The sequence below is a fragment of the Lichenostomus cassidix genome, chromosome 5, assembly GCF_008360975.1.
Source record: "Lichenostomus cassidix isolate B80296 chromosome 5, HeHo_3.0, whole genome shotgun sequence".
Lineage (NCBI taxonomy): Eukaryota > Metazoa > Chordata > Aves > Passeriformes > Meliphagidae > Lichenostomus > Lichenostomus cassidix.
Genome location: NC_139486.1, coordinates 10263302 through 10288078, shown reverse-complemented (window position 1 = coordinate 10288078; position 24777 = coordinate 10263302). Strand labels below are relative to the sequence as shown.

At 42.0% G+C, this 24777-nt stretch overlaps 1 protein-coding gene across 1 annotated transcript in view; it reads left to right on the top strand.

Moving 5' to 3' along the window:
* The window catches only part of RCOR1 (REST corepressor 1), an 82228-nt gene extending 59077 nt beyond the window's left edge, over positions 1–23151 (top strand). Inside the window, exons 4-12 of the mRNA XM_085061325.1 lie at positions 5–57; positions 4095–4256; positions 6819–6937; positions 10317–10395; positions 14933–15127; positions 16102–16179; positions 16344–16401; positions 16949–17178; positions 18723–23151. Coding sequence (XP_084917451.1) covers positions 5–57; positions 4095–4256; positions 6819–6937; positions 10317–10395; positions 14933–15127; positions 16102–16179; positions 16344–16401; positions 16949–17178; positions 18723–18764 — 1016 coding nt within the window. The 3' untranslated portion in view covers positions 18765–23151. The remainder of the gene's footprint in view (positions 1–4; positions 58–4094; positions 4257–6818; positions 6938–10316; positions 10396–14932; positions 15128–16101; positions 16180–16343; positions 16402–16948; positions 17179–18722) is intronic.
* Positions 23152–24777: the final 1626 nt, after the last annotated feature.

The window sequence follows — 24777 nt, the reverse complement described above, 5'->3', positions numbered from 1 at the left end:
TCAGTGGATGAATATATTGCCATTGCTAAAGAGAAGCATGGATACAATATGGAGCAGGTAACAACCCTCTGAATACTTTATTTTAAAATATGTTTCAGCATGTACTCAAACATGACTTCAAGTGACTGCCTAGAACTGCTTGTTTCTTTCTGTACCTTCTATGTTTTCTCCTGTACCACTTGTCCCAAAACTGACTGTTCCTAGTAGTAGCTTGTGCTCAGTGGATATGGAGTTTACCCCTAGTTTTACATCAAGAGTAAAAAGAAGAAAAACAAAACCATTATAATTTCTAATGGAGTCTGGCCATGAGTATTATGCTTCCTCTGGTGACTGCTTCTTGAGCACTTTCAGAACCCCTAAACAACGTTAAAAAGATTGGCTTATCTTTGGACAGCTGCCTGATTGCATTGCAGTTTCCAGCTGACTGCTCCATCTCTGCTTCATGGATGTCTTGGCAGTTATTAATGAGCTATTGAACCATCATATGCTTTTCTGAGGCAAACCGATACCCACAGTTATTTACCTGAAAACTGTGCTGCAAATCATTTTGCATTTCACAGATGAGCACCGGGGCTGTCAGTGCAGTAACAATGGATGACTTTGCCAGCTGCCACTGACCTTAGCCAGTACCTGTAACCTAGGGATGGAAATCCTGATCTGAGGAACAGATCTCTCATTTATTCCCTGTGGTCTAGGATTGTGTACTAATCTTTCCTGTCTTAACTGACATTGATTTCAAAACTTGCTGAGGAGATGATTAGATCTGTGCCTGGGAAACTTTTCTGAATTCTGTGGAGTTTCCTCATTTACTAATACTTGCCTGGAAAGGGAAGGTGGGGATCTCATGACTTACTGTATTGGCAAATCACAAACTGTCTCTACAAAGGGATTCTACAAAAACTTGAAAGTTTATGAAATTGTTCAGGCAGAGGCTGTGAGCATAGAAATGAATGATTTGGATGGGTAAGGGCTTCTATTGAAATGATTCTGCTGTCATCTTTGAGTCAGACTTTTCGTGGTTGATACTCATGCTCAAAAAGACTTCTTGCTGAACAAGAACACTGAAATTGAGATAGTCAGTAAAATTTCCAGCAAAACCAAGAATGAGCCGACTTCATAATTGTAGTTTCTAAGAGCGGAAAACAGCTATAAAAGAAATGTGAAGGCATCAAAAGGCTGTGAACTTAAAATGAAAGTAAAGATGAGAACTTTCTTCAGCTGATATTGGTATACCCTAGTATTGGATATTGTGGGTAACATTTGCCAAGAGAGATGGTCTTGGAATAGTAGAAAAGGGTTTCATTATTTTAGTGGAGAAGTGTTGTTTGGAAAGTATAGACTGATACAGAAGACTGATCAAAATTAAGCTTGTGATTTTTAGAAAAACCCACTGAATTCTTGTGGTTTGAAAAACTTAAATTTAGCTAACAGAGCTTTGCATTCATTTTAATGTTGAAAATACAGACCTCCCACTCATTCCTTGAAGTCTTTCTCCATTTTTCTCTCCCCCTCTGTGTACAGAAGTTGCATGACTTGCCACATCAGAGTGTAAAGTGGCTGAGTAGCTTGTAAAAGTGTCCCTACGCCTAAAAATTTTCTCATTCCTTCTGTAGCACTCTCACATAATGCTCAGGAGTTAAACATGTTTCCCAGGTCCTTTGGGATTTCCTAGAGAGCTGCACTAGGCATTTTGAGGAAATAACTGGAGAGGATCTATCTTGTATTGCTCTGGAAGGCATGCATTCATTTTGTATTACGGGACAAGTGTCAAGGTTTTCAAATCAGGATGATTTGTTGTGTCACCAAGGGAAGCTCTGTCTTCAGCAGGTATCATCAGAGTCACTGTTGGCTGGATAACTGGGCAAGCTGATACAGACTCCCTGGAAGCCAGTAAAAGCTCACTTTAGCAATTGGCCACTGTCTCTTGGCTTTGCTGGCCAAGGCAGCCCTTTCCCATGCGAGCATTCCCGACAGCTGGTCATATTGCTCCTCTGTTCAGGTGGCTTGGCTAACAGTCATTACACTGAGATTGCCTTTTTTGCACCTGTGCCCACTGCCCAAAACCTCCCTTTGCAGACTAAGACATGCCAGCCTGCTGCAGGGAGTTGGAGCTGCTGGCAGAGTGCTGGGGCACGTGCTGGCCGGTACTCCTCTGCCCAGCGGTGTTCCTGTCCAGCTGGCCAATCCATGCCAGCCCAGCTCCCTTCCCTGTCCTTTCCCTCCCCTTGCCCGTGGCTGAATGCCCTGTTGTTGGCTCTGCTGCTGTTGGAAGATGGCTGGAGGCTCGGGGCTGTGCTGGTGGGAGTCCCTCCTGCCTGGCTAGCTCCAGGGCAGGCAAAGGGCAGGTCCTGCAGGCCAGTGAGCTCTGGCAGGGCAGGTGCTTTGGCTGGTGGTGCAAACAGCTGTGGGTGGTTGTGCTGAACTGTAGGAGTCACAGGCTTTTGGAAGCACCACAGTTAGTCTGGCTGTGAGCTGGGCTTTCCTTCCAGCCTTTGTCAGACATCCTGGGGCCAAGGGGTCTGGGCAAGCCCTGTGTTCACCTCTGTATGAGTGCAGAGTTCTTCCAAGGCAGCATGGGATGGAAGAGGAGTACTGACCTCCTATTAAACAAGCCTGTAAGGAAAACCTTTTTGCTTACCTCTTGCTTTATGTAAGCTGCTCTCCCCTCAGTCCTCACTAACACCTCAGTGCTATTTAATGCTACCCTGCCCTCCCAAAATGTCTCGTTCCTTGTTTTTCCTTTGCTTCCTCACATGGATATCAGGCAGAGCTCATGTCTGAAGCTGAAGGGTGATGTTGGGGAGCAAAAACTCAGTCCTTCATGAGTGCAAAATAATTTCTTTGACCCTATCCTTGCCAGAATGGCTGTGTGGCTCCTGTGACATCTCTGCTGCATCCAAGACTGCTTCTTGTTCTGCATGGTGGCAAAAGGGAGGAGAGGATGTCCTGGCAGCACTGAGGGGCCATTAGGGTTCTGGGCAAGATCTTGGATAACACTACCATTTATATGCATGCTCTCTGCAGAATCTCAGGGGCATGAGATCCCATAAAGGAACTGATTTTTTGCATAGCAAAGCATAATGGGGAAACCCCGTTTGGAGATATTTTGTAATGCTGGGTGGTCAGGGCGAAACTGCTAGATGAGGGTAACTATGGCTGCGAAACCTGTGCTGCATTTGCATATGAGGAGCAGGTTACTCTTACGTTTAACTCAGCATGTTAGGGATTGTTTTTCTTTACAGCAATTGTGAAAGGCTGGTTTTTAGCTCTGCAGAGTCAGACCTTCCCAAAATGACTTGCAGTGGTTGCTGGCATGCCGGAGGTAGTGATGTGTCATAACACACAGGGGCTGTGGACCCCTGGGAGAGGGGGCTGCACACGAGTGTCTTTGGAGACAGCAGGAGGAAAATTTGCAGGTGGTGAAGTGCAGTCACATGCACTTTGTCTTTGGAACTGAGAACCAGAGACTGCAACAGCAAAATTAAGCCTCTCTCAAGGGAGCAAAAGAGCAGCCCCCAGAATGAGTGATATTTATTCCTCCTTTGGGCCAGGGACTTTTTAGCAGCAAGTGAAGGTTGTGCATGTTCTCTGCCTTTCCTTCTTCCAGTTCTTCTTTCATTCTCTTCCCCTTTTCCCCTTCCCCCTCAGAAAGAGCCCCCTAAACAACTATAAAAATTCCCAGTCAACTAAACCATCCTTCTAATTGCCAGGAGATAGAGTTCAGCACTGGAAAGAAGCTGCCTTTTGTCCAGTCCTTTTTAGGTAGACTTCCCAAGTTTTTGCTTAGCTTATCTGTGCATACCATGATCCGTAAAGCTGGAGTAATTTCTTAATTTTTTTCTCCCACCTTTCTGTTGCTAATCTTTTATTACATGACTACCTGTGTGGTTTTGATAAACTTCAGGCTGGTCTTCACAGCCCAGCTGGGAGTCAGATTTCAGGTTTCTTGCACTCAGAAAAGCGTCTGATGTAGCTGAGCGTTAAAATTACGTCTAATGTGTTGCCTGAGAAAAATGTTTTAGTTCTCTCTTTCCATTTTCCAATAGTGTTTCTTTTGATTACAATTGTCCCCTTGGTGTCTGTATTATTTCTAGGCTCTCGGGATGCTGTTTTGGCACAAGCACAACATTGAGAAGTCTTTGGCAGATCTGCCAAACTTTACTCCATTCCCAGATGAGTGGACAGTGGAAGACAAGGTCTTGTTTGAACAGGCCTTCAGTTTCCATGGGAAAACCTTTCACAGGATCCAGCAGATGGTAAGTGGTGTCGCAGGAGTGGAAAAGCAGAACAGACCATCCTCTTCCATGCTGTTTGTGCTGAATGTGTGTCTAATGCTTGTGGGAGAAAGCAGGCCAAAGGGGATGTTAGAGGAAAAATGCTACCAGGAATAGAAAGAAACAATATTATTCCCAGAGTCTCTGTACCAGTGTTTTCCTGAAATGCTTTACTGGTTCAGGATAAACTTGACTGTGCGATTGTTTTTTTGGTTGGAAATTACAGTTTTAAGTCCCCTGTGTGCTGTGGTAGTGTTTGTCTCAGCTGGAGTTCAGGCATGGTCTGTACACACATGCCCACACATATGCAGTAAAGATCATCTCTGTGCAAACTTGATTTCCTTTTTTACAGCCTGATTTTTAGGAATTGATTTCATTTAACGATGAAGTCTGTGCCTAATGTGATTTGGGACTGTCAGTGGATGCTGTGATGGAGGTTTATGCATCATGGCAAGCATTTGGTCTTTTGCTTTTGGTTGGTAATGATACTGCTTTAAACATATGATTGAAAACTTTGAGGGTGGGTTTCTGCCTGAAGTGGAAGTGCTAGGGAGTGTGCAATTTTCTTTTGAAAGAGGGAGAGGATGGGATATAAAAAAAATTTTATTAATTGTATCTTGAGAGTATCTTCAAGTGGTCCATCACCTGGGTGGGAAGTATACTTTGTTCTTTTTTCTCCTTCAGTAAAGTAGTCTCTTGAGTGTTCCAGCAGGACCCAGTTCCACTGGCTGTGACCCTCTGAAGTGAGCCTAGGCTGTTGCAGTCTGTTCAGCCTCTTGAAAGCACATGTGACACAGGTCTGTGTTGCTGATCCCACTGAAAAGCGATAGGTGACTTGCCTTCCAAAGATGAAGGTCTCTTTTCAAAACGGTTGGCAGAAAGGCTTGTTTTCCTCATGTCCTCCTTGATGTTCCTTGTCCTTCATTGATGTTCATTTCCAAATGTTCTTGGAGTCCTAGGGTCTCCCACTCCCTTGGGTCAGGTGATGGAACTCTTGAAGGGTGAAGCTTCTTTATTCATCTGTTCTTACATAGGGGGGGAAAATAGGGCAGGGGCATGTCCTGGGGAAAAAAGAGAACATAATGCCCCTCCTGTTGGTTGGTTAAATGCCAAAGCAAGAAATTCTCAGTTTGGTTTATGTGCAGAAGCACGGCTCTGTCCCTGAGTGAAGTGCATTCCAATACAGGGATGCCAAGCTCATGCACTGTTCCCTAGGTAAAGATATTTTTTTACTGTTGCTCCCAGGAAAGCCATCCTGCATGAAAGGAATTAAATGGCAGGAAGCTTTGTGTTTAGCAGGGGACAGGAATCAATGGCTCAGGAGCATGTTAGCTGTTAGTTTATAGATGCTGCCCCATTAGCACCCGTGCAGATTGGAACTGAGGGGAGAAATCTCCAAAGCCAGAAAATGAAAGGAGAGTTACATTATTTAGCGGAGCTGGTTCTGATACTTTGGCACTCTTAGCACGGGTTTGTAGCCAAGTGGATATTTGTCATGAACAGCCTTGTCCCTGAGTTTGTTCTCTGGAACTCTTTTTAATTTCAGAACACCAGCCTGTTGCATGGCTTTTGGCAACACAACATTGACTTAGCACCTGTGCTTTGCCAGCGCTGATGGATTTCTGCCTGTGTGCAGCTGTGGGCCAGGGTGGGAGTTCTGGTGTGATCTGGTATTAGAGCCTAAAGTCAGTTTGCAGTTTGAGAACCAGGCTTGTCTCAAGTGAAGGCTTGAACTGCAGTTCTTGCTCAGAGTTTTGTTTTCTTCCCCACTTGTTCTGCCCTCCAAGCTGAATCAGACATTTACCTAAAATATGTTTTAATTCATCAGAAAAGGCTGGACACTTTTACCTTTTAAAAGTCCTGTGTGAGAGCATCCATGTAGAGTATCTCAAACTTAGAGAATTACTCCTAATGTTGTTTTATGCTTTTTGGAGGCAGACTTTTCATTCATAGCTACAGGATAAAGGCATTAGTGTAAGAGGACCAAAAAAAAAAAAATTGTGTTTTCCTGTACTCTTAGTTCACCATACAGTAATGTTTCACCTTTTGAAAACATCCTTTGTTGAGACCTTTGAATAGACTTCATCATGTGAATGGTGTGAATAAACCTATTAAATCAAACATCAAAGATATGCTTGGGATGTTGTCTGCAATTCAGCAGTTTCTGCAATTGTTTACATGTGTGTGTGTTGGCTTTTAAGTCTATGTTGGCTTTAAAACTATTATCTCAGATTCAAGGCCTCATTTCATATTTACTCTTGCTGTGTTCCTCTATTCTGGAGGGAACCAGCTGTTTGACTGGTGAATGGAAGCTTGCTGAGATGCTCTTTAGAGATCTTGATGTCCTGAATTGTAGGCACTGACCCGAAATACTCCCTCATAGAACATTTTTGGAAGGGCTGCAGAACTGCCTTGCTTGAGGCTTTGAGAGAATCCAAAGTAAAAAGGTTGGCTGTTCCTTGGAAAAAACAGATCAAATTGTATGTAAACTTCTGGGGATACTTTACATATAAACATATAAAAGGATACATGTTTAATTTACAGCTTCCTGACAAATCAATAGCCAGCCTGGTGAAATTTTACTACTCCTGGAAGAAGACAAGGACTAAAACTAGTGTGATGGACCGTCATGCTCGTAAACAAAAAAGGGAACGTGAGGAAAGGTACGTTTGCAAGCAGAAAGGGTGTGTATTGCTGCACACTGATTTCATTAGTCTATCCCAGAAATTCCTCTTAGCTTGTAAGAAACTAGATGTAGGATTTTCCCCAAAACATTTCCTGGTACCACACCTTTCCCCACCCCTCTTCCCTGCTATGCATGTTTTGCTTTGCTTAAAGCCAAAAGGCAGTTGGCAGTGAGGTGTGCTCCCTTTTTTGACACTGCAATTCCTGCTTGCCTTCTAGTGCACTGGTTACAGCAGTCCAGCCATTTTAGAACTTTTTCTCTTATACTGCTTGAGGGTCAGGAAATTGAAATTAAAGCTATTTACAATCTGATTGGCACTGTTGTCAGCAGAGCCAAAAAGGCTGATAAGCAGTACAGTAAAATGAATTAATGAAAGAAATGGAGTCTGCCATTATTTCCTCCATGTGATGTTCAGTAGAGTGAGAGTGTGTACCTCATACAGGAAACAGGCTGCAGTGCAGGACCCCTCTCTGCCTTCCTCTCCTCCCTCTTAGAAAACTGTGACCAGTGTATGTCTGCCTGGCCAAGCTCTGTTCCCTGAGAAAGTTGAAGGCTCTGTTTTGGAGTGACTGAGAAGAGGGGAGCACAGAGGAGCTTAGGATGAGCTCTCTGGCAGAGCTGTTCCAGGGAGTGCTGGATGCTTTGGGGTTTGGGTGAGGCTGATGGTGTTTGGGAGATCATTAGTTACTGAGCTTTAGCAGATGAGTTTGACTCATGCTTTTACTGCAAACTCACCCTCCTGGATACCCATGCAAGCCCTTGAAGGTAAGTCAGCCAGTGGCCTTGTGCATATTTCTGTAAGTATCTGTACAATTACTGCCACTTGGTGACTTCACCTAGTTCTGGAACTGAAAGAGCCTCAGAAATGCAGAGGTTTCAGGTGACTGTATGAAAAACAACCCCTCTGAACAGCAGCAACTCCATCTGCTTGATGTGGGTGCCTTCTCAACCTTTTCTAAAATGCAGTTAATGTCTTTGCAGACCAAACTTCAGGTGTGCCTGCCTTTGGAAGACTTTTAACATAATAGGGTAAATTCTACAAAAGCATTTCCCCTCAAAGGAGCTGTTGCATTTCCCAGCTGGCTGTTTGGTGGCTCCAGTACATATGAGCAAGCCCTGTTTGGGAAGGGGGAAGAAATGTGTTTCTAGGGTTGAGCTCTGCTACACCAATGACTCACTCAACCTCTCCCATCTCTCCATTAGGTCAGCAATACTTGCTTAGCAGGCAGGGCCAGGGAGAATACTGCCAGCCAATTTGTCCAGTATTTAGTTGGCTTTCTCTGACCTGAGTCTCTTTTCCTATTCTGTTCTTTTCTCTTCTCTGCAAAGGTTATCTATTTTTCTGCTCCCCAACCTGGTTGTTGGTGTTTTTTTGTTTGTTTAGTTTTTCAGTTTTTCTACTAATTTATGGGGGAGGTGGGGAGGAAATGTTTTATATGGAGTATGTGTTTGTCTTGTACTGTGTAGTTTAGGGTCTTTTACTACTACCTCTCTATTTTTGTTCTGTGCTCATAAATGAAATTACTACAATTTAGAAATACACCTTTCAGTACCTATGCCTGCTTGCTCGGAAAAGCAGCACCTCGCACCATCTGGTGAATGGGAAAGAACTCTATGGGCTGCTGTGTGCTGTAATATTGTAACCTTTGAGGAAGGCAGCTGGATTGAAAATGCTTAACTTGATTTACGTCTGCAGCAAGCTAAGCACCAGGCCATCAGCTTGATGTTTGATTTCTATTCTTCCATTATGAAAAACAGTCAAACCCCTACACCCCCAAAGGATTTGTAAGTGCAGCCATGCAGGGTGTGGAATCCATGCTGGGTGAGTTTAGAGTGCCTGGATTTTCAGGTTATATTGTGCCATGTGGTGTTGGCTGAACTTCAAAAGTGTTCTTCAGTTACAGTGATCAGTGTCTAGAACTGCAGAAAAGAGGGGATGGGCTTTAATCTAGCTCATATCTTGGGAACTTGCTAGAATACAAGAGCAAGCTATCAGCACAGCAAAGACTGCTGTGAAAAAGCTGAAATCTGAACCTGGATGAGAACACAAGGAAGTTGTTTTGGAGATGGGGTTAAGAGAAGAGGGCAGTCTGAGGTATCTCTCTCTGATACCTCTATATCCCTTTTGTGGCTAGGCAGGGAAATTCCCCAACCCCTCAGATTGTCACTAATACAACTCAGTGCATTTGGGACCAGGTTTTCAGCAGCTGTTCTAAGTTGTATGTGAGGGGCTTTGTGTGTGCAGCTCTGGGAGGGGATGCCTTGGAGCTGATTCCCTGGAATCATCATTACCCAAACTAAATGTCTTGTGAATCAGCTGGTGAGCCAGGTGGCTTGGGAGAGCAGAAGTGGCTTGTACAAGTGACTGTTCTTGTGGAGGTGGATGGCAGCCTGTTCCTCCTGAGGATGTGGCTGCAGCAGGAGGTGGCCACGTGAGTGCTGTGCTTGCTGTCCCTGCTCCCTGTGAGCACAGCCTTGCCCTGCACTGGAGCTGTGACATACCTGCACCAGCTGATGCTCCTCAGCCCAGGCTATAAAGTTTGATACCATAAAATAGGTTGGTTTTTTTAAATTTTATTTTAAAAAAGCCGCTTTGATTAGATCAGCTTATTTCTTCTGTTTCTGGGCATCATCTCAAATGGTGCAATTAGCTTTGGTTGTGTACAGTACAAAAATTCTAAATGGTGAAAATGCATTTGATTTAATGTCTGATTAAAATTCCACTGAAGCCAGACTGGACAGGTGTGCCAAAGTCACTTTCAATATGGCCTCAATCTCATGCCTATTATTACTCTGTAACTGATAGTCTTCTTTTCCAGGGAGAATGAAATGTGAGGCTGTCATTGAAAAAAAAAAAAAAAGAAAAAAAAGAAAAACCTAACATTTTTGGTCCTTGTTCTTGAGGGAGTTAATCTTGTGCATGTCTGTTTTGCTAAATATTAAGGAGTTGTATGAAATCTGTGTTTTAGCTACTTGCTGTATTTTTAAGTGTTTCTTTCTGTCTCAGTTTGCCTAAAGTAAAAATGCTTAGTGTCCCATGTTCTTTGAAAGATAACTTGTGGAATTAATTTCATGTCTCTTGCCTTTATCTGTGTAGATTTATTTTGCCTAAGTATGCTGCTGGGAAGTGTTCATGTAGGTACTGTCTTCAGAATTAAGAATTTATTGACTTAAATCAAAATCAAATAAAATCAACAGTAAAAAAACCCAACCCCCCAAAAAACCCACATTCTGAGAATAAAACTAAGGAAAATTGTTGGGCTTGCTATGGCATTCATGCATTTGTTTTAGCATGCTATTTACAGAAAAAAAGAGCCTCACAAACTAATACAGTACTGTTTGCTTTTGTCTTCCAGTGAGGATGAAATGGAGGAAGCAAATGGAAATAATCCTATTGACATTGAAGTTGAACAAAACAAGGAGAGCAAAAAGGAGGTATAATTCTTTTTCTTACTCCTGTACAAATGAAAATGTTTACTTACTAGCTCCTTCATGTAGACGCTGACAGTATCTAATTTTCTTTCTGTGCTTTGTATAGTTGTCATACAAGAAAAGAAGAATTGTCTTCAGAATTATTCTTAGATCAAGACAAATATAGATAAATAAGTTGTTATGGATGGATCTGGGAAAATTTAAGACTTTACCATCCCATGATAATGTACTGTGTGATTGTTTCCACACTCTTTTATTCTCTCTTTGGCTATGCTAGCTTAAGCCACCCTCAGTGGTTCACATCAACCTAACTGCATGGTGATAAAACAGAAGCACATCTCCCTGTGGAGATGGCTTGGTGGAGGAGAAATACATCCTTTTGTTCTAGATGGACCAACAAAAATGTGTTCATGTACACGTTAGACTCTAAGGTACATTTCTGAGGTAGTGATATCCCCAGCAGTAGTTCTTATTTCAGTAGCACGAGGATCGCAGCTATGTTGGTGAAAAGTAAAGGAGAAAGTTTTTGTGACCAGTTAATTTTGTCTGGCAGACTGGCCTTAACCTGTTGTTATGTCAACTCAAAATGTAGTACTTGTGTCTCACTTCAAGTACTTCATTTTAAGTGGGCATAGAGTTCTGGATGAAAATAGCCACACAGACACAACAGTTTTGAAAACCTAGTCTGCGATGCCTGACATGAAGGCATGTACTTCATCTTCACGTGCATAACCTGCAGGTTACCTGTTACTAAATAAAAACACTTCGCTGTTCAGCAGCAGTGTGGGTTGGATGTGTGAGTGATACAGGAAGATACTTTCATTAAAGCCTTCTCTCCTTGAAGTTAGCTCACTTTTCTGATTTCTTGTAGCCTGATTTCTCTCCCACTGTCATTCTGTTTCATTTCTTAAATTTTTTAATGGTTATATGTAGGGAAAACACACTAGAAGTATTTAAAAACATGATCCCACACAGTCATAAAAACAAAGTCCCAGAGCAACAGTTTTGTCAGTCACTGTCAGTGAGATTCATTTCTCCAACAAATAATTTTGAATGGGAATAACTGAAAAATCACAACATTCCCATCTGCTCTTCACCCATGTGAGGGTGCTCTCTAGACTTTTCCAGGAAAGTTTAGCTGTTGCTTCCACTGAAGGAGCCAGCAGCCTTGATGTCTTCCTAGGGGCAGAGTGGATGTGAAACGATTTGTATTAATCCTTCTAAGAGACTGAGTCCTCAGAAATCTCAGCAACACCCAAACAGGAAGGGTTCTCACTTGGCTAAGTTGCAGCTGCATACTGCATCTCTATAATGTCTTGGGAAATGAGACAATAATATTGTTTACATTATTTTAATAAATGTACAGTTTAGATTTTTCTGTAAGCTCTTCAAAAGCTTGCATCTGTATAAGAGTTCCCTTCAACACCCTTTATTATTTCTTCCTTCGTAACCATTGCTAACATGTTCTGAACTTGCTGCAGAAGAGGGGAAAAGATAGTTCTTCACCAACTTGGCTGCATCTCTTGTAAGGCCAGACCAGATGAGATGAGATGTCTGGTTTGGACAGTTACTATCAAGACATTTTTGCAGAAAATCTTAGCGTGGGAGGAGGCTTTGTGCCCTCCTTGTCACACTGGTACGGGCACTCCAACCAATCTGAAACTCATGGAGCATATGTAGTCTGGCTGTGTATGCCATGGCAGGCAGCCTTGTGGGGGCTCTTCTGGACAGGGATTGTGCTGGAGGGCAAAATGAAGCTGACAGCCTTCACAGCCTGTTCAGAGTTTAGTCTCGGAGAGGAGAAGACTCTGGGGAGAGTCTCTCTTACCACTCTCTACAGCTACCTGAAAGGAGGTTGTGGCAAGGTGGGGATCAGTCTCTTGTCCCAGGCAACCTCTGACAGAATGGGAGGAAATGTCCTCAAGGGGAGGATTGGGTTGGGCATCAGGAAGAATTTTTTGCTGAAAGGGTGGTAGAGCATTGGAATGGGCTGCTTGGGGAGATAGCAGAGTCACCATCCTTGGAGGTGTTCAAGAAACGACTGGACATGGCACTTAGTGCTGTAGTTTAGTTGACAAGGTAGTGTTTGGTCAAAGGTTTGACTCCATGATCTTGGAGGTCTTTTCCAACAGTAACAATTCAATAAGAAATTCTGATTTTACAGTACCTGAACTCAGGGCTTACCGAAATGCCTTGAGAGAAAGAGAGCAGGTAACCAGAAGGGGGATAAGTTAGTTCTTGATCATTAGATCTGTTTTAATGATGTGGTCAGACCCGCAGGGGCTATGACGTGCTGGCAGCCCCAGGACTCTTACCGTAAAGAACTTCCCTGTCCCAGCTTTGCAGAGATGGTTTTTTCAACTCTGAAACATGTTGGTTGCTATCTGACTTGCCCAGTAATACTGGGATTTCTCAGAGTATCTGAAATCTCTCATGTGTTTCCTCTTTTGGGGATCGTTGGAGGGGGAGTCATCTTATTTTTTATTTTTTTTCACTTTCAGTGTTAATACAACTGTTCAGGTTTCCTCTCATAGTGACTCCACAATACTGAGGTCATGACCTAGACCTGCTTTCTTTGTATCTTCCTTGTTCCTGGAAGTACCTCCCACTTCATCCTCTGCTTTTACGTAGCTTGAGATAGCTTGATCTTCTTTTTACACAGTGAAATCTGAGGAAGGGAACTTTGTATTAAGGAGTTTGTAAGATTGAACTGCACTGGATAGCAATGGCAATATCTAAATAAACAGGAGCACTGCTAAATCCCTGTATTTTAATTCTCTCTGGTTTTCAAAAATTGGTTTAATTCTAGAGAAAAATGTGTGTGGCCAGGAAAGAAGATTTTCCAGGACAGACTAGATGTTCCAATTTTTCTGGGGCCTAGAGGCATTTGGAGCTGTCAGAAACTGTTCTGCTGGAGCTCTGGTTCTTGTCCACAACACAAAAGAGCTTTGCATTTTTTGAACTGTGTAAAACAGTAATTTGAAACTGCTTTCATTTCTCTTTAATGTTGAGGCTTCTGGGATGTTTGCACTGCAGGCATTACATGTTGGTGAACTGACAGCCTGAACCTGTAGTGAGACATTGCTGCGTGGTCCTGGGAAGCACTGTATGTAGATGAAATATGAGTGGATCTGAAATGCCTGTCCATGCTGAATAATTTACCTGGCTCAGTTATCAAAGTGCTCCCTTCTGGAGCAGAGTGCAGAGCTTACCTCACTTGTTCATAGCTAAGCCAGACTGGTTTCCCCTGCCCCTTCTGCAAAGAGAAACAGGGGTATCCCTCCTGCAATGGCAAGAGTTATCTCTTGCCTCTGGGCTTGCCTTAGGCATCATATCTCATGGAATACTTTGTAGGAAGAAAAAGGTTGAGAGCAGGCAGTTGTCCACATTGCTGCTGCTGTGGGGCTCTGGCCTTTGTGCCCATGAGGAGGGTGAAAGCTTTTATCTGTGGCAGCTGTGCTGGAGTCCTTTGGGAGTCAGAGCCTCATGCTTGCTTGGGGGTTTTGTGCTCAGCCTGGTGTGGTTTCAAATGCAAGCATTTAATGCTCACTAATGAGCAAATGCCACAAACTGTGTAGAAACTGCATGTAGCTGCAAATTAGGAGGAAAACAATAGCACCAAGTGAAGCCAATGTGTTTAAAGCTGGCAGTGATCGAGCAGAGGATTCAGATGTATAGCCTCCCCTCCCTGCTTTTTCTCTCCTTGCCACCCTTCTCCTGTGTCTGGCCAGGCTCCAGTCACTGGGTAATAAATCTTAGGTATGAGTTGATTGTTGAAAATAACTTCTGGAAGAAATGGTTTTGCTGTCTTAGAATCAGGTGTGCTCTTGAAGGATCTGTAGTATAGTATCCTGGCTAATCTGCGTGTCTTTGCTTTAGACATAAGGGATAAAACTAGTAAGTGGTCTGTGAAATACTCCTTTTCCCAAAAAAAGACCTCATTTAAGGCAAAACTGCACCATTTTGATGGAACACTTGATACACAAGTGCTATGCAAGAAAACTTGGCTTCCAAGAAATGGTGTAACGATCTAAGTTGTCACCTCACTCCTTTATCATTTGCCTTTAAATACATTTGGTTTATTCCTTCTCCTGTCTGGCAGATAGTAAAACAAGTCTTAGTAAACTGTTTTAGTTGTGTTCTTTCTGTCTCCATACTTCACTTTGTTTCCTTCTGGTATTCAGTTAAACTGCTATATTCAGACCTGATGATGAAAACAAGAAGAGGGGTTTTGGAGGTTTGAAAATAACCAGAACATTTAACTCCTGCAAAATTGGGCGTCTGTCTCCCAGAATGAGAGTGGGCAAAGAAGGCAACCACAGTATCTCTGTAAACACTGAAAGCTGCTGAAGGAAAGGAGAGATTTGTGTAAGACAGTTTGTATGACATGCCACTTAAAGCAAAAATGTCTTCCTTTTTGCAAACTGGCTTTGTCATTCTCCAGCCTTTGGTGGCTAAAAGTCATAGAGTCACAGAATGGTTTGAGCTGGAAGGGATCTCTAAAGATACCTAGTTTTGTAAAATGACTGCTGTTTGCCAGGTGCCGCCTGCTGAAACTGTCCCTCAGGTGAAGAAGGAGAAGCACAGTACACAGGCCAAGAACAGAGCAAAGAGGAAACCTCCCAAAGGAATGTTCCTCTCCCAAGAAGATGTGGAGGCTGTTTCTGCCAATGCAACAGCTGCTACCACTGTACTCAGACAACTGGACATGGAATTAGTCTCAATCAAACGACAGGTATGAATGGGATAGTACAGGAATAACTGCTGGGTTTGGTGGTAGTGCATGTTGCAGTCTGCAAAGTTGGCAGAAATTTGTAGCTTGGCAGTGGTGATGCACAATGCTATGTGCCTTAGTTGACAAGCTGCTGTCCTTGTGCTCTGAATGCAGCTCTGGGCTTTACATCTCTTATGTTTTATTTCTGTGGGCAAGCCTGCTTTAGACCTGAAGTGAAGCAAGGAAAAGTTCCGTAGCAGGGACTTGAAGGACCATTTGTTGTCACTTAGTTTTTCTTGCAGTTCAGAATTCCATCTGTTTTAACTGTAACTTTCCTCAGGTGACCTTGGTTTCAGCAGTATCTGATTTCCATCTGCAGCAGCTGGTTTCCTTTGCCTTTTCATGTGGTACTTTTAGAAGTGGCAAATATGTTTGGCTTAGTCTTTCTTAGACAGGTATCATACAAACTTCCTATGTACCTTTTGCTTCCCTGATGGATCTGCCTTTTAAAACAGATGTTTTTCAAACATCTGTGAGTAAATACAGGTTTACTACATGCATTTGTTGCCTACATCTGAGCATTTTGCTGTTTCTAAAGCAGAGATCTGTCTCAAGCTCTTTATTAAACTTAATAGAATTGGTATTTTGGCCTGAAGCCTTTTTCTTGGCACTCTGGGAGAAGCTGAACTCTCTAGCAGTGTTTGATTCATTACTTGCTGCAAATGGGGTTGGTCTTCTTATGCTGGGCTTTATACAAGCCTGGAACTTGGGGCAGTTCTGACTCCGAATAACTTGTAGACAGCTGAGAATAAATTAAATAGGATCTTCTGATTTGCCAGCTGCTTCTGCTTTACATTATTCCCATATAGCAAACTTTTTTTGGTGAGAAAAACTGGAAGGCTGATCTTGTGAGGTTCCTGCCAAGGCTTCTGGAAAAAGGCTTGTCCACAGATATTTTTAAATCCTTGTTAAAAGGGATAAAATTTTCTTTTCAGATTCAGAATATCAAACAGACAAACAGCGCGCTCAAAGAAAAACTTGAAGGTGGTATAGAACAATACAGACTTCCAGAGGTGAGATAATTCTCTGACATTTGTTAATTGTGAAGATAAATGCTAATGGTGTACTTTAACTAACAGTTAATTCCTTGTTGCACTTTTGAGAGGTTTTTATAAGCTCAGATACAAGTGAAAGAATATAAATGAAGTTACCTAATTTTTTTTATTTTGCTGTCTAGGTCGTCCAGAAATTTAATGCACGTTGGACCACGGATGAGCAGCTTCTTGCTGTGCAAGGTATGGCACTACAAGTTTATTTGTACTTCAGGTGTTGATAGTCAAAACACTGCTGCATTTCAGAGCTGAGTTTCCCTTCAGTGCCTAATGAAGGACTTTGATATTCTCATGTACTAATGCCCAAAGAATGTGTTTGAAGGAGGAAACAGTATTCCCCCTTCCCCTCCCTGAGCAATATAAATTGTATCATGTGAATGTTTGCAAATAAAGTCTGCTCGTCCAAGCTTTCAGAAAGTGAAACTCTGCTGGAGTCACTGCTGTATTCTTTGCCTGCATAACTTTTCAAGTAGTACAGGCAGATTTACACAGGACTTGTACATTTGGCTCTGCCCATCTTTTACTACACCTTTATTTTCTTCCCTTCTCCAGGGCTAGCCTTAACTGTCTCTTGCCCAATTCAGACTTTTTTTTATCCTGGATTAATCTGAAAAAGGCTTGAAACCTTGACAAGAGTTCAGCTTTGGATCTTTATGGTGTGACTTAAGCCTGATTTGTGGTCCTTGTGGAAATAACCCATTGCTTTTGTTTTTCTTTTTGTTGCTTTTAGCAATCAGGAAATACGGCCGAGACTTTCAGGCAATCTCTGATGTGATTGGAAACAAATCTGTGGTGCAAGTGAAAAACTTTTTTGTAAATTATCGACGTCGTTTCAACATAGATGAAGTCCTACAGGAGTGGGAGGCAGAGCACGGCAAAGAGGAGACAAATGGAACCAATAGCCAGAAGCCTGTAAAATCCCCTGATAATTCCACTAAAATGTCTGAAGAGGAAGATGAGGTAAATCTGATTTAAAAGTCACGTAAACTTCCCAATCTGAGCTCGGTTCAGATAGATGTGTGTGTGTGTGTGTGTGTGTGTGTGTGTGTGTGTGTATGTGTATTTATGTATATATGGTCTTTGCAAAAGCCATTTTGGCAATCTTCAATCTCAGCATATTTCACCTCATCTGGATATACAATACCAGTACTGATTTTGGGAATTGGGAAATCCAGACTTGTAGGAAAGTGGAAAGAGAACAGCAAATTTTCAGTCCTCTAACAGTATGTCATCAGAACAAGGGTGTTTTAATACCTCTTGCTGCTGAAACCCCATGCATCTTTATCTCACTTGGGTGTTTTCCCTGCACTCAGTTTTCCTAGCTCTTCTAGGTTTGGCTTTGTGGGAGCACAGAGTCTTCTGGGCCAAAGCTCACTTTTTCATTTTTGGTGAGCAAGTGGTTTCACTCAGGTGAAGGGAAGAAAGTTATAAACAAGATGAGTGTGTGAAACTTCACTCTGGAATTACCTAAAGGCAAAGTTTCCTTGATTTTATGGCTGTTTCTGTGAAGACAGAAATTCTGGAAACAGCCTCTCCTTGATGGAGGTTCACAGAGTTGACACTTCTCCAAAGGCCATGTAGGTTTGAAGTTAACAAAGAGAGAGTAGAATGTTTAAGTATGGAAGTTAGTTACAAAAATTTAATATTAACAGAGTCTTGCAAAAAAAAAAAAACCCTGGCAGAGGTTTGTGTGTTAAAAATGTCTGATCAAGGACTCCCTTTAGTCTAATTTATAAGACAACTTGATGCAAAAGCTGTATATTGTAAATGCAAGCACAGTCAACAGCATAAGGCAAATTTTGGTCGTGCATGGAGTAAAGACTTCTCAGTGTGCTGTATATTTTTGTTGCTCTGATTAGGGTTGGATCACTTGGGCATTGGCCTTCAGACATCCAAAAAGCAGAATTTCACTGCTTCACAAACCCTAATAACATGCAATTCAAAGATGCTTATGTTTGGGAACTAAGTCCAAAGCTGTGACAGATGAACAAGACTAAACTCAGAAAACTTGCCTTCACAGGAGTGTGTGAGTGACATTGTTCCATTCTTCCAGAATTGAGAGGTGGAGCAAAGCAGCAATGGTATTAGTACATAGCCACCAATTTGAAAGATTGCTGTTGTCACTGTCTTTTCCTGTGACCAGTAGGATTATATGTTGGCAATGCAGAACTTTTCTTCTCTGAGCCCTCTGAGATTCTTACTCGCTTCAAATACACCCTTGCCTCTGAAAATTGAGGTAAAAAAAGGGCAGTTTTACTGACATAGGGGGGAAAAAAAAAGGCAGCATCAGTTCCAGTCTTAATTCCTGTGTGTTTACATTCCCAACAACAAATCCCAGTGTGCCTCAGAATAGGGAAAGCTGCTGGAATTCCCCCCATGTGCCAGGGTTGTCTGTTTTGTCACTGTCAGTACCATGGACCTGAGCTGAAGTTTGGAGATGCAAAAAAGCCTATGTGTATTCATTTTAAACTTAATGCCTGCTTTTTCTCCCCGCTTCCCTCCAGGCTACTTCTGTTCTTGATGTCAGATATGCATCTGCTTCGTGAGAAGGTGCTGTAGCCTAGAACAATTTGTGTTGACTACTGTGTTATCCAGGATATCAGGTATTAGCAAACCTCAGACAGCCATCTGCATCATATCTGTGGACAAGCAGCTATTACCAAAAAAAAGGCAAACGCTTCCAGTCCTGTGCTACATCTGCCTTAATCTCCCCTCATTCCTCCATACCGCCTCCACTTTCTTTCAAAAGCACCCAGGTAGCTCAGCTCTCCATTTCACCAACGTCATGCTTAAGCATGGGGACTTCTAGAACCAGTAACACCTGTCTATAAATTTTGACCAACCTGCAAAACAAGGAGCTCCTTAGCAGCCCCACAGTAACTCTACACATTAGGAGTTCTTATAATACTTGGTCTGTAGGGTATAAGTATGTATTGCTGCATGGCCTTGTGGTCTCCGCTTCCTGTGTATTCTTACGATGACACTATGATTAGTGAGCTTTCTATAAAGGAGGGGCCTGTGCACATGCCAGCCATGTCAGGTTTGTTCTGCACTGACAGGACATGTTAGCAAGCAATCATGAATAATGCAAAGTGATAGGCAATGTTTGTTTCTAAGGTTTGGTCAGTCCAAGGTTGTAGATGTAACTCATTACACTTCTGGTTTGTGCAATTCTTTCCACTGTATTTGTGTGTTCTTGCTTCATAGAAAGCTCCCTAATTGAGCATTTTATTCCTGTATATTTTAATGGCTTTTATTTAGTGCAAAAGGGAATACTTAACCTGAAACTGTTTGATATGCTATTTAACCCCTGGCATTCAGCATTTGCATTGTAACTTGTTAAGTGAGTGCTACACAACTTTCTTTTTCCTGATCCTCTGTGGGATTAAGTCAAAACAACTTTCTCTGGTGCCTCTCCTTTTGGGGAATATGTGCCTTTTTGCATTTGGCTACCATAGATCACTTTCTGTCCCAGTGTCTCATTCCTCTTCAGAGCGCTGTTTGCCAAAGACATCAAACTGCTTCTCCCACTGGAAGTTTGGACAAGGGTTGGAGCACAAAATTCAACCTTCAAGAGTTTTTGGTTTCTCGGAAGTGTAATGGAGAAGAACTGGGTTAATTCTCATTGGCCATTTTAACCCTTCTGAAGCACACATCGCTTTCATGTTCTGAACCAAAATATGCAATTTAAAATCTTAAGAGGTGCTTTTCCAAATACTTGGTGCATGCAGCTTTCAAACCCCAGCCCTCTGCTCGGATGGCCTGTGCTGTGGCCTATCTAGCTGGCTTGAACTGGAACTGTTCTTGCAAGTCCCCTGGGAGGACTTTGCACCTTGAACAAGGTGGTTGCTGACTGCCGAGCAGACAGTGTCCAGAGAAGCTAGAAGCAGCAGTATTACTTCTTGTCCATTGGAAAGCTGCAAAATAACACTAGTCACAAAGCATTTTAAAATGGTTAATTTAATGATGTTGGAAGAAGCCACCAGGTGTCTTTGCAGGTGGAAAAAAGGACCTTTCTTGCCTCTCTTCCTCTGCAGGGTATTCAAGCCAGTTGGGCACACAGTCATGTACAGCACCAGCCTTTCTTAACACAACTTGAAATGAGCTAGCTCGTGGCCTGGCCTGCAGCTGAGTGGTGGAGCTCAGAGCTGGGCCCAGGACTTGGTGCTGAGGTTTGGCTGCTGGGCTGTGCTGTGCTGTGTGCTGTGGTGGCTCTGCTCTCTGTACCTGAGCAGGGCAGGCTAATGTCAGCTGGGCAACACAGCTGGCTCTGGCACCTCCTGCAGTGTGGCCACAGCCCAAGGAAAGGCAGGGGAGGTGGCCTCCTGTAGCACTGAGGTGTGGCCTTCCCCTTGGGCTGTGTGTGAGGAAGGGAATTCAACATCAGAAGCTGGGTGGCAACACAGAGGCACAGAGTAGGTAGAGATTTCCTAGGGCAAGGTAGAGTGTGGAGCCCCAAAAGGGCCTGTTTCAGAAGGCACTTGGCAGCTGTTTCTGGGCAGTTCCATTCTAGTAGCTCCAGAGAGATCCTCCAAGGTGATGGGAGGGAGCTATTCCCTATCCTCTGTATTGCTCTTGGTGTCTGTACAGCTGTTGCTGGGAACTGGCAGCTCTGGTGATTCAGATGTTCCTTCAGACCTGTGCCAGTTGGAGCTGGGAGTCTCTTGTGGGAAGGAATGCTAGGTGTTAGCCAGTGTGAATTAGGAAAAAAGACCGGGCAAATAGCACTGTGAATCCAGTTGACAGTTGTGGTGTAAAGCAATGCTGCTCTTTAGAAACACTCTAGTATTAAATATTAAACCTCCTGCTGGTACCAATGCATGGAGACAGGTCCTCGCTGGTGTGGGAGTGGTGTGGGAGCTCACATCCTAGCTGGGGGAACTCATCAGGAGAGGCTTCTGCTGGAGATTTAGGTACCTGTGAGGACTTCTCATCGGTTTTTGCCCTCAAATCTGTCCATCTTATGATCAGAAAAGTTGTGTTTTGGCTTCATCCCCATGGGGTAGGGGGAAACGTGTATAATTTGTGATATTAGGAAGAAAAAAGTTGTTTAATTACTTTTCAGTTGACTGCTATCTTATTGTAGTTGATACATGCAATATAATAGCACTGTATTTTAAACGTTTAGTTTTTTACATTCTCTTGAACTATGTTTTTAAATGCGATAAAATCATTTTAGCTTTTGAAATGGTTTGACCTTGTTTAGGTGAAGACCCTCTTTTTCTTTTGTTAAATGGGTCAAGCATTAGATACATCAACCGGTTGCATTCTGACTAGAAGGGTCCACAAAGATAACTGCATAAGATAGAATATTCACTTAAATTTTGTTTCTTAAACTATCAATGTGAATGTCATAATTATATATATTTTGTGGAAAATGGGAAATTATTTCTCCTAAGTATAAGTTATTGTGCAAAATATGGTATCGTTAAAGAAAATGATAGTTTAAGTTTTAGTTTTAGAAATCTTAAAGATATAAAAGTGTATTGCATATGCATAAACAAATTTCATTTGTTCTATTTAATTTTTATGTAGTTGTGTAAAGTGCTAGGTAACTTCTTTTCTCACTTATCCATTAAAACAACCTTGTTACTTGAATATTCGTGTTTAACTGGTTTGAAACAGTGATCAATTTTTGTAATATAATCTTATAACCAAGGGAAAAAAATACACGCCTCAGTTGTGCTTAACAGTAAAGCAACAATGTACAATCAGATGCTTCAGACCATAGTAGCCATACCTGGTAGTGCAACCACAATGGTTGTGTCTCAATATATTTAATACCAATGGGGATAATGGTTTCTTAATATATTTTTACAAGTTCGCAACCAGGAAGTCCCCATAAATATCCACTAGAACACTTTTTTAATAGTTAAAATAAGAGTGAAACTCTTACTCTCTTAAAGCAATGTCCTGACAAACATTTTTCTTTCCTGTACAAATACATCAGAAACATTATGTATTAAAATATGCTCATTGTCACTTTAAATTTCAGTTTTTATTCTATGAAATCGCTAATATGCTGTTGGTATTCTTGCACACCAAATATGAGCCAAACAGTGCATTACACTAACTTGATCACTGGATTTGTGAACAAAAATCTCCCAAGTCAATGAAATGCAAAAATATCAAAGGAGATTTTTTTTTATAATGCATTTTTTTTCAAATTGGTATGAATTTGTGCACAGCCCATTCTGCGATGAGTGGCCTGGTGTTTTACAAAAAAAGGAGAAAAATTATTTTATTAGCTCCAGCTTGTCTTCAGTAAGTCAAAAAATCTAGTGATCTTGTGCAATGCCCCTAAAGCAAATACTTTCTGCCACTCCCTGGATTAATGCAGCTTTTCCTGTTGATAGTAAAGCACAATTGCAGTGAAAGTTACAGTTCAGAAGATGGAAGGTCAGTATAGTCTATGCATGTTGTATAATAATGAGTGTTTACATTCATATTCTCCTAAAATAAAATTTATACTGGAGTGTATAGTATTCCATTATGTAGATTTTATCAATTTTGTTAACTGCTTATAGATTGCTTAAAAGAAGTTTTTTCAAGATTTTAAAAGATGTATAAGGTTAAGTTTGCAAATATAATGGAAATGCTGTATAGCTTTTGAAGTGATGAAATACTCGTTGGGATTTTAAAGAAAGTATGTTGTAATAATGCTGTTGTAAGTAATATTTTAAATGTCTTTTTTGCCTGTTTTCTATTATTCAGCACACTTACTGTGATGAATGTTCATAGCATTATAAAATTGCTTAGCCACTGAAAAGTAATATTTGGTTTTGGATTATTTTACTGTATGAGGAATTATAGTGGGGTAAATTCCTTTGTGAAATTCTACATAACTCATTTTTCTATGATTTCCAATGTTTGCTGACATCAAATAAAATTTTTTCAAGCCATTGATGTAATAAAATATGTAGTAAAACGTTACTGACGTAAAGTGTGGTTCTGATGTGTAACTGAGCCCCTACCTTTCAGATTTTGGTCAGGAGATGCAAAAAGGGTATGCCCCTTCCTGACAGTGTCATCCCTAACATAAAGAGGACTTGCAGAATAAACTGCCACCTCTTCATTTCATGTCAAAAGCACTTGGCTGTACAAGTCATCAAGATTGCCATCTTTGTCCTACAATGAAAAAAACGCTTTTAAAATATACAGGAAAAGGCAACACTTGCCCTCAAAGCTTAGCAGTGGGCAGTGTTGCTATTGAGGATGCTCAGAAGGGCAGGAAATTTTGCACCTCGGAATTTTCAGTCAGATGGTTTCTGTCTTCACTCTCTGGGGTGCTGCTAAGCAGTAAATGCAGAAGCACAGACAAGACTTCATGGGGCAGTTTGGGGGAAACTGCTTTGCCTTGCCTTGTTCCACTGAGCAGGCAGGTCCCAGCAGGGCCCTGTGTTAGCACAGGACAGGTGACAAGAAGTTCACTGCTTTGCTTGTGTGAGTTAAAGGCAGCAGAGCTCCTACAGCAGGACACTGGTGGTTTCCAGCTCTGCAGCCTATGGAGGGCAGGAATTAGTCATGCCTTTCTATATCGTAAAGCAAAGGGGTGAGGAGGGGTAGAGAGAGGTTTGGGGTTTTGGAAGAACAGACAGCATTTTTGAGAGCTGAGGGTGTTTCCTTACTGGAAAGCATTCCTTGTAATTTTCCTGCTGGTAGAGAATATGGTACCAATATTGTAAGGTAGCAATCTGCTTTTTTAGGGGAGTTGTTTGACTTGAAGCACTTAAACCTTCACTACAAACCAGCCCTTCTTGCCCGTGTGTCCCCCAACCCCAAAGTAAAAGAAAGAGAAACAAATTTTAAAAAAGGAACTTCCTTTCATTCAGGTGAGGAAATGGGGACTTCCCCTGCCTGAACATGTACTCTCCTGAGGAGTCTAGAAGCGAAGGTAAAGTAGTGATAATACCACTGTTTCTGAAACCACAGATGCTGTATCTGTGCCTGGTAATGGTATGTATTTGTAAATGGGAATGCAGTGTTGAATTAAGGTTGTATTATTCCTGATAGCCTGTCCTACATAAACAAATTGGAATCTGAACATGGTGTCACTGAGCACTTCTTCCTTAGGGTAGGAGCTGCTTTGCAGGATGTTGTACAAGCTGGAGTTCAGGTGGAAAGGGAAGAGTGCAGTGTTGGTGCTGTTAAGTGTGCTGAGATCTTAATATGATCTCCAACTATCAGCTTTATGAAGTAACAGTATAAGCCTGGATCTAATTTAATAAACCATCTTCCAGTCTGAAAGATGCAGAATGATGTTTGGGAGAGAAAACCAGGTATCAAACCTATTACTCACCTCTAAAACATGCTCTGGCTTATCCGCCCAAATAGCCTTTGAAGGAGTAAGAGTGAATGTAATTTCTGGTCCTGCTTTTAGTAAACAGTCAACAAAATGTGTATGTACAAACAAACTCAAAACATTCTGTGAAGGGCCTGCTGACAGGGGTAGAGAAATTGCTGCGGAAGAACTGAGAGAATCACTGTAAAATTTTATGGGAACTAAGTTTCTAAGGTCATCAAGAAGGGAATTCTTGAGGACAGTACCATAGAGGAGGT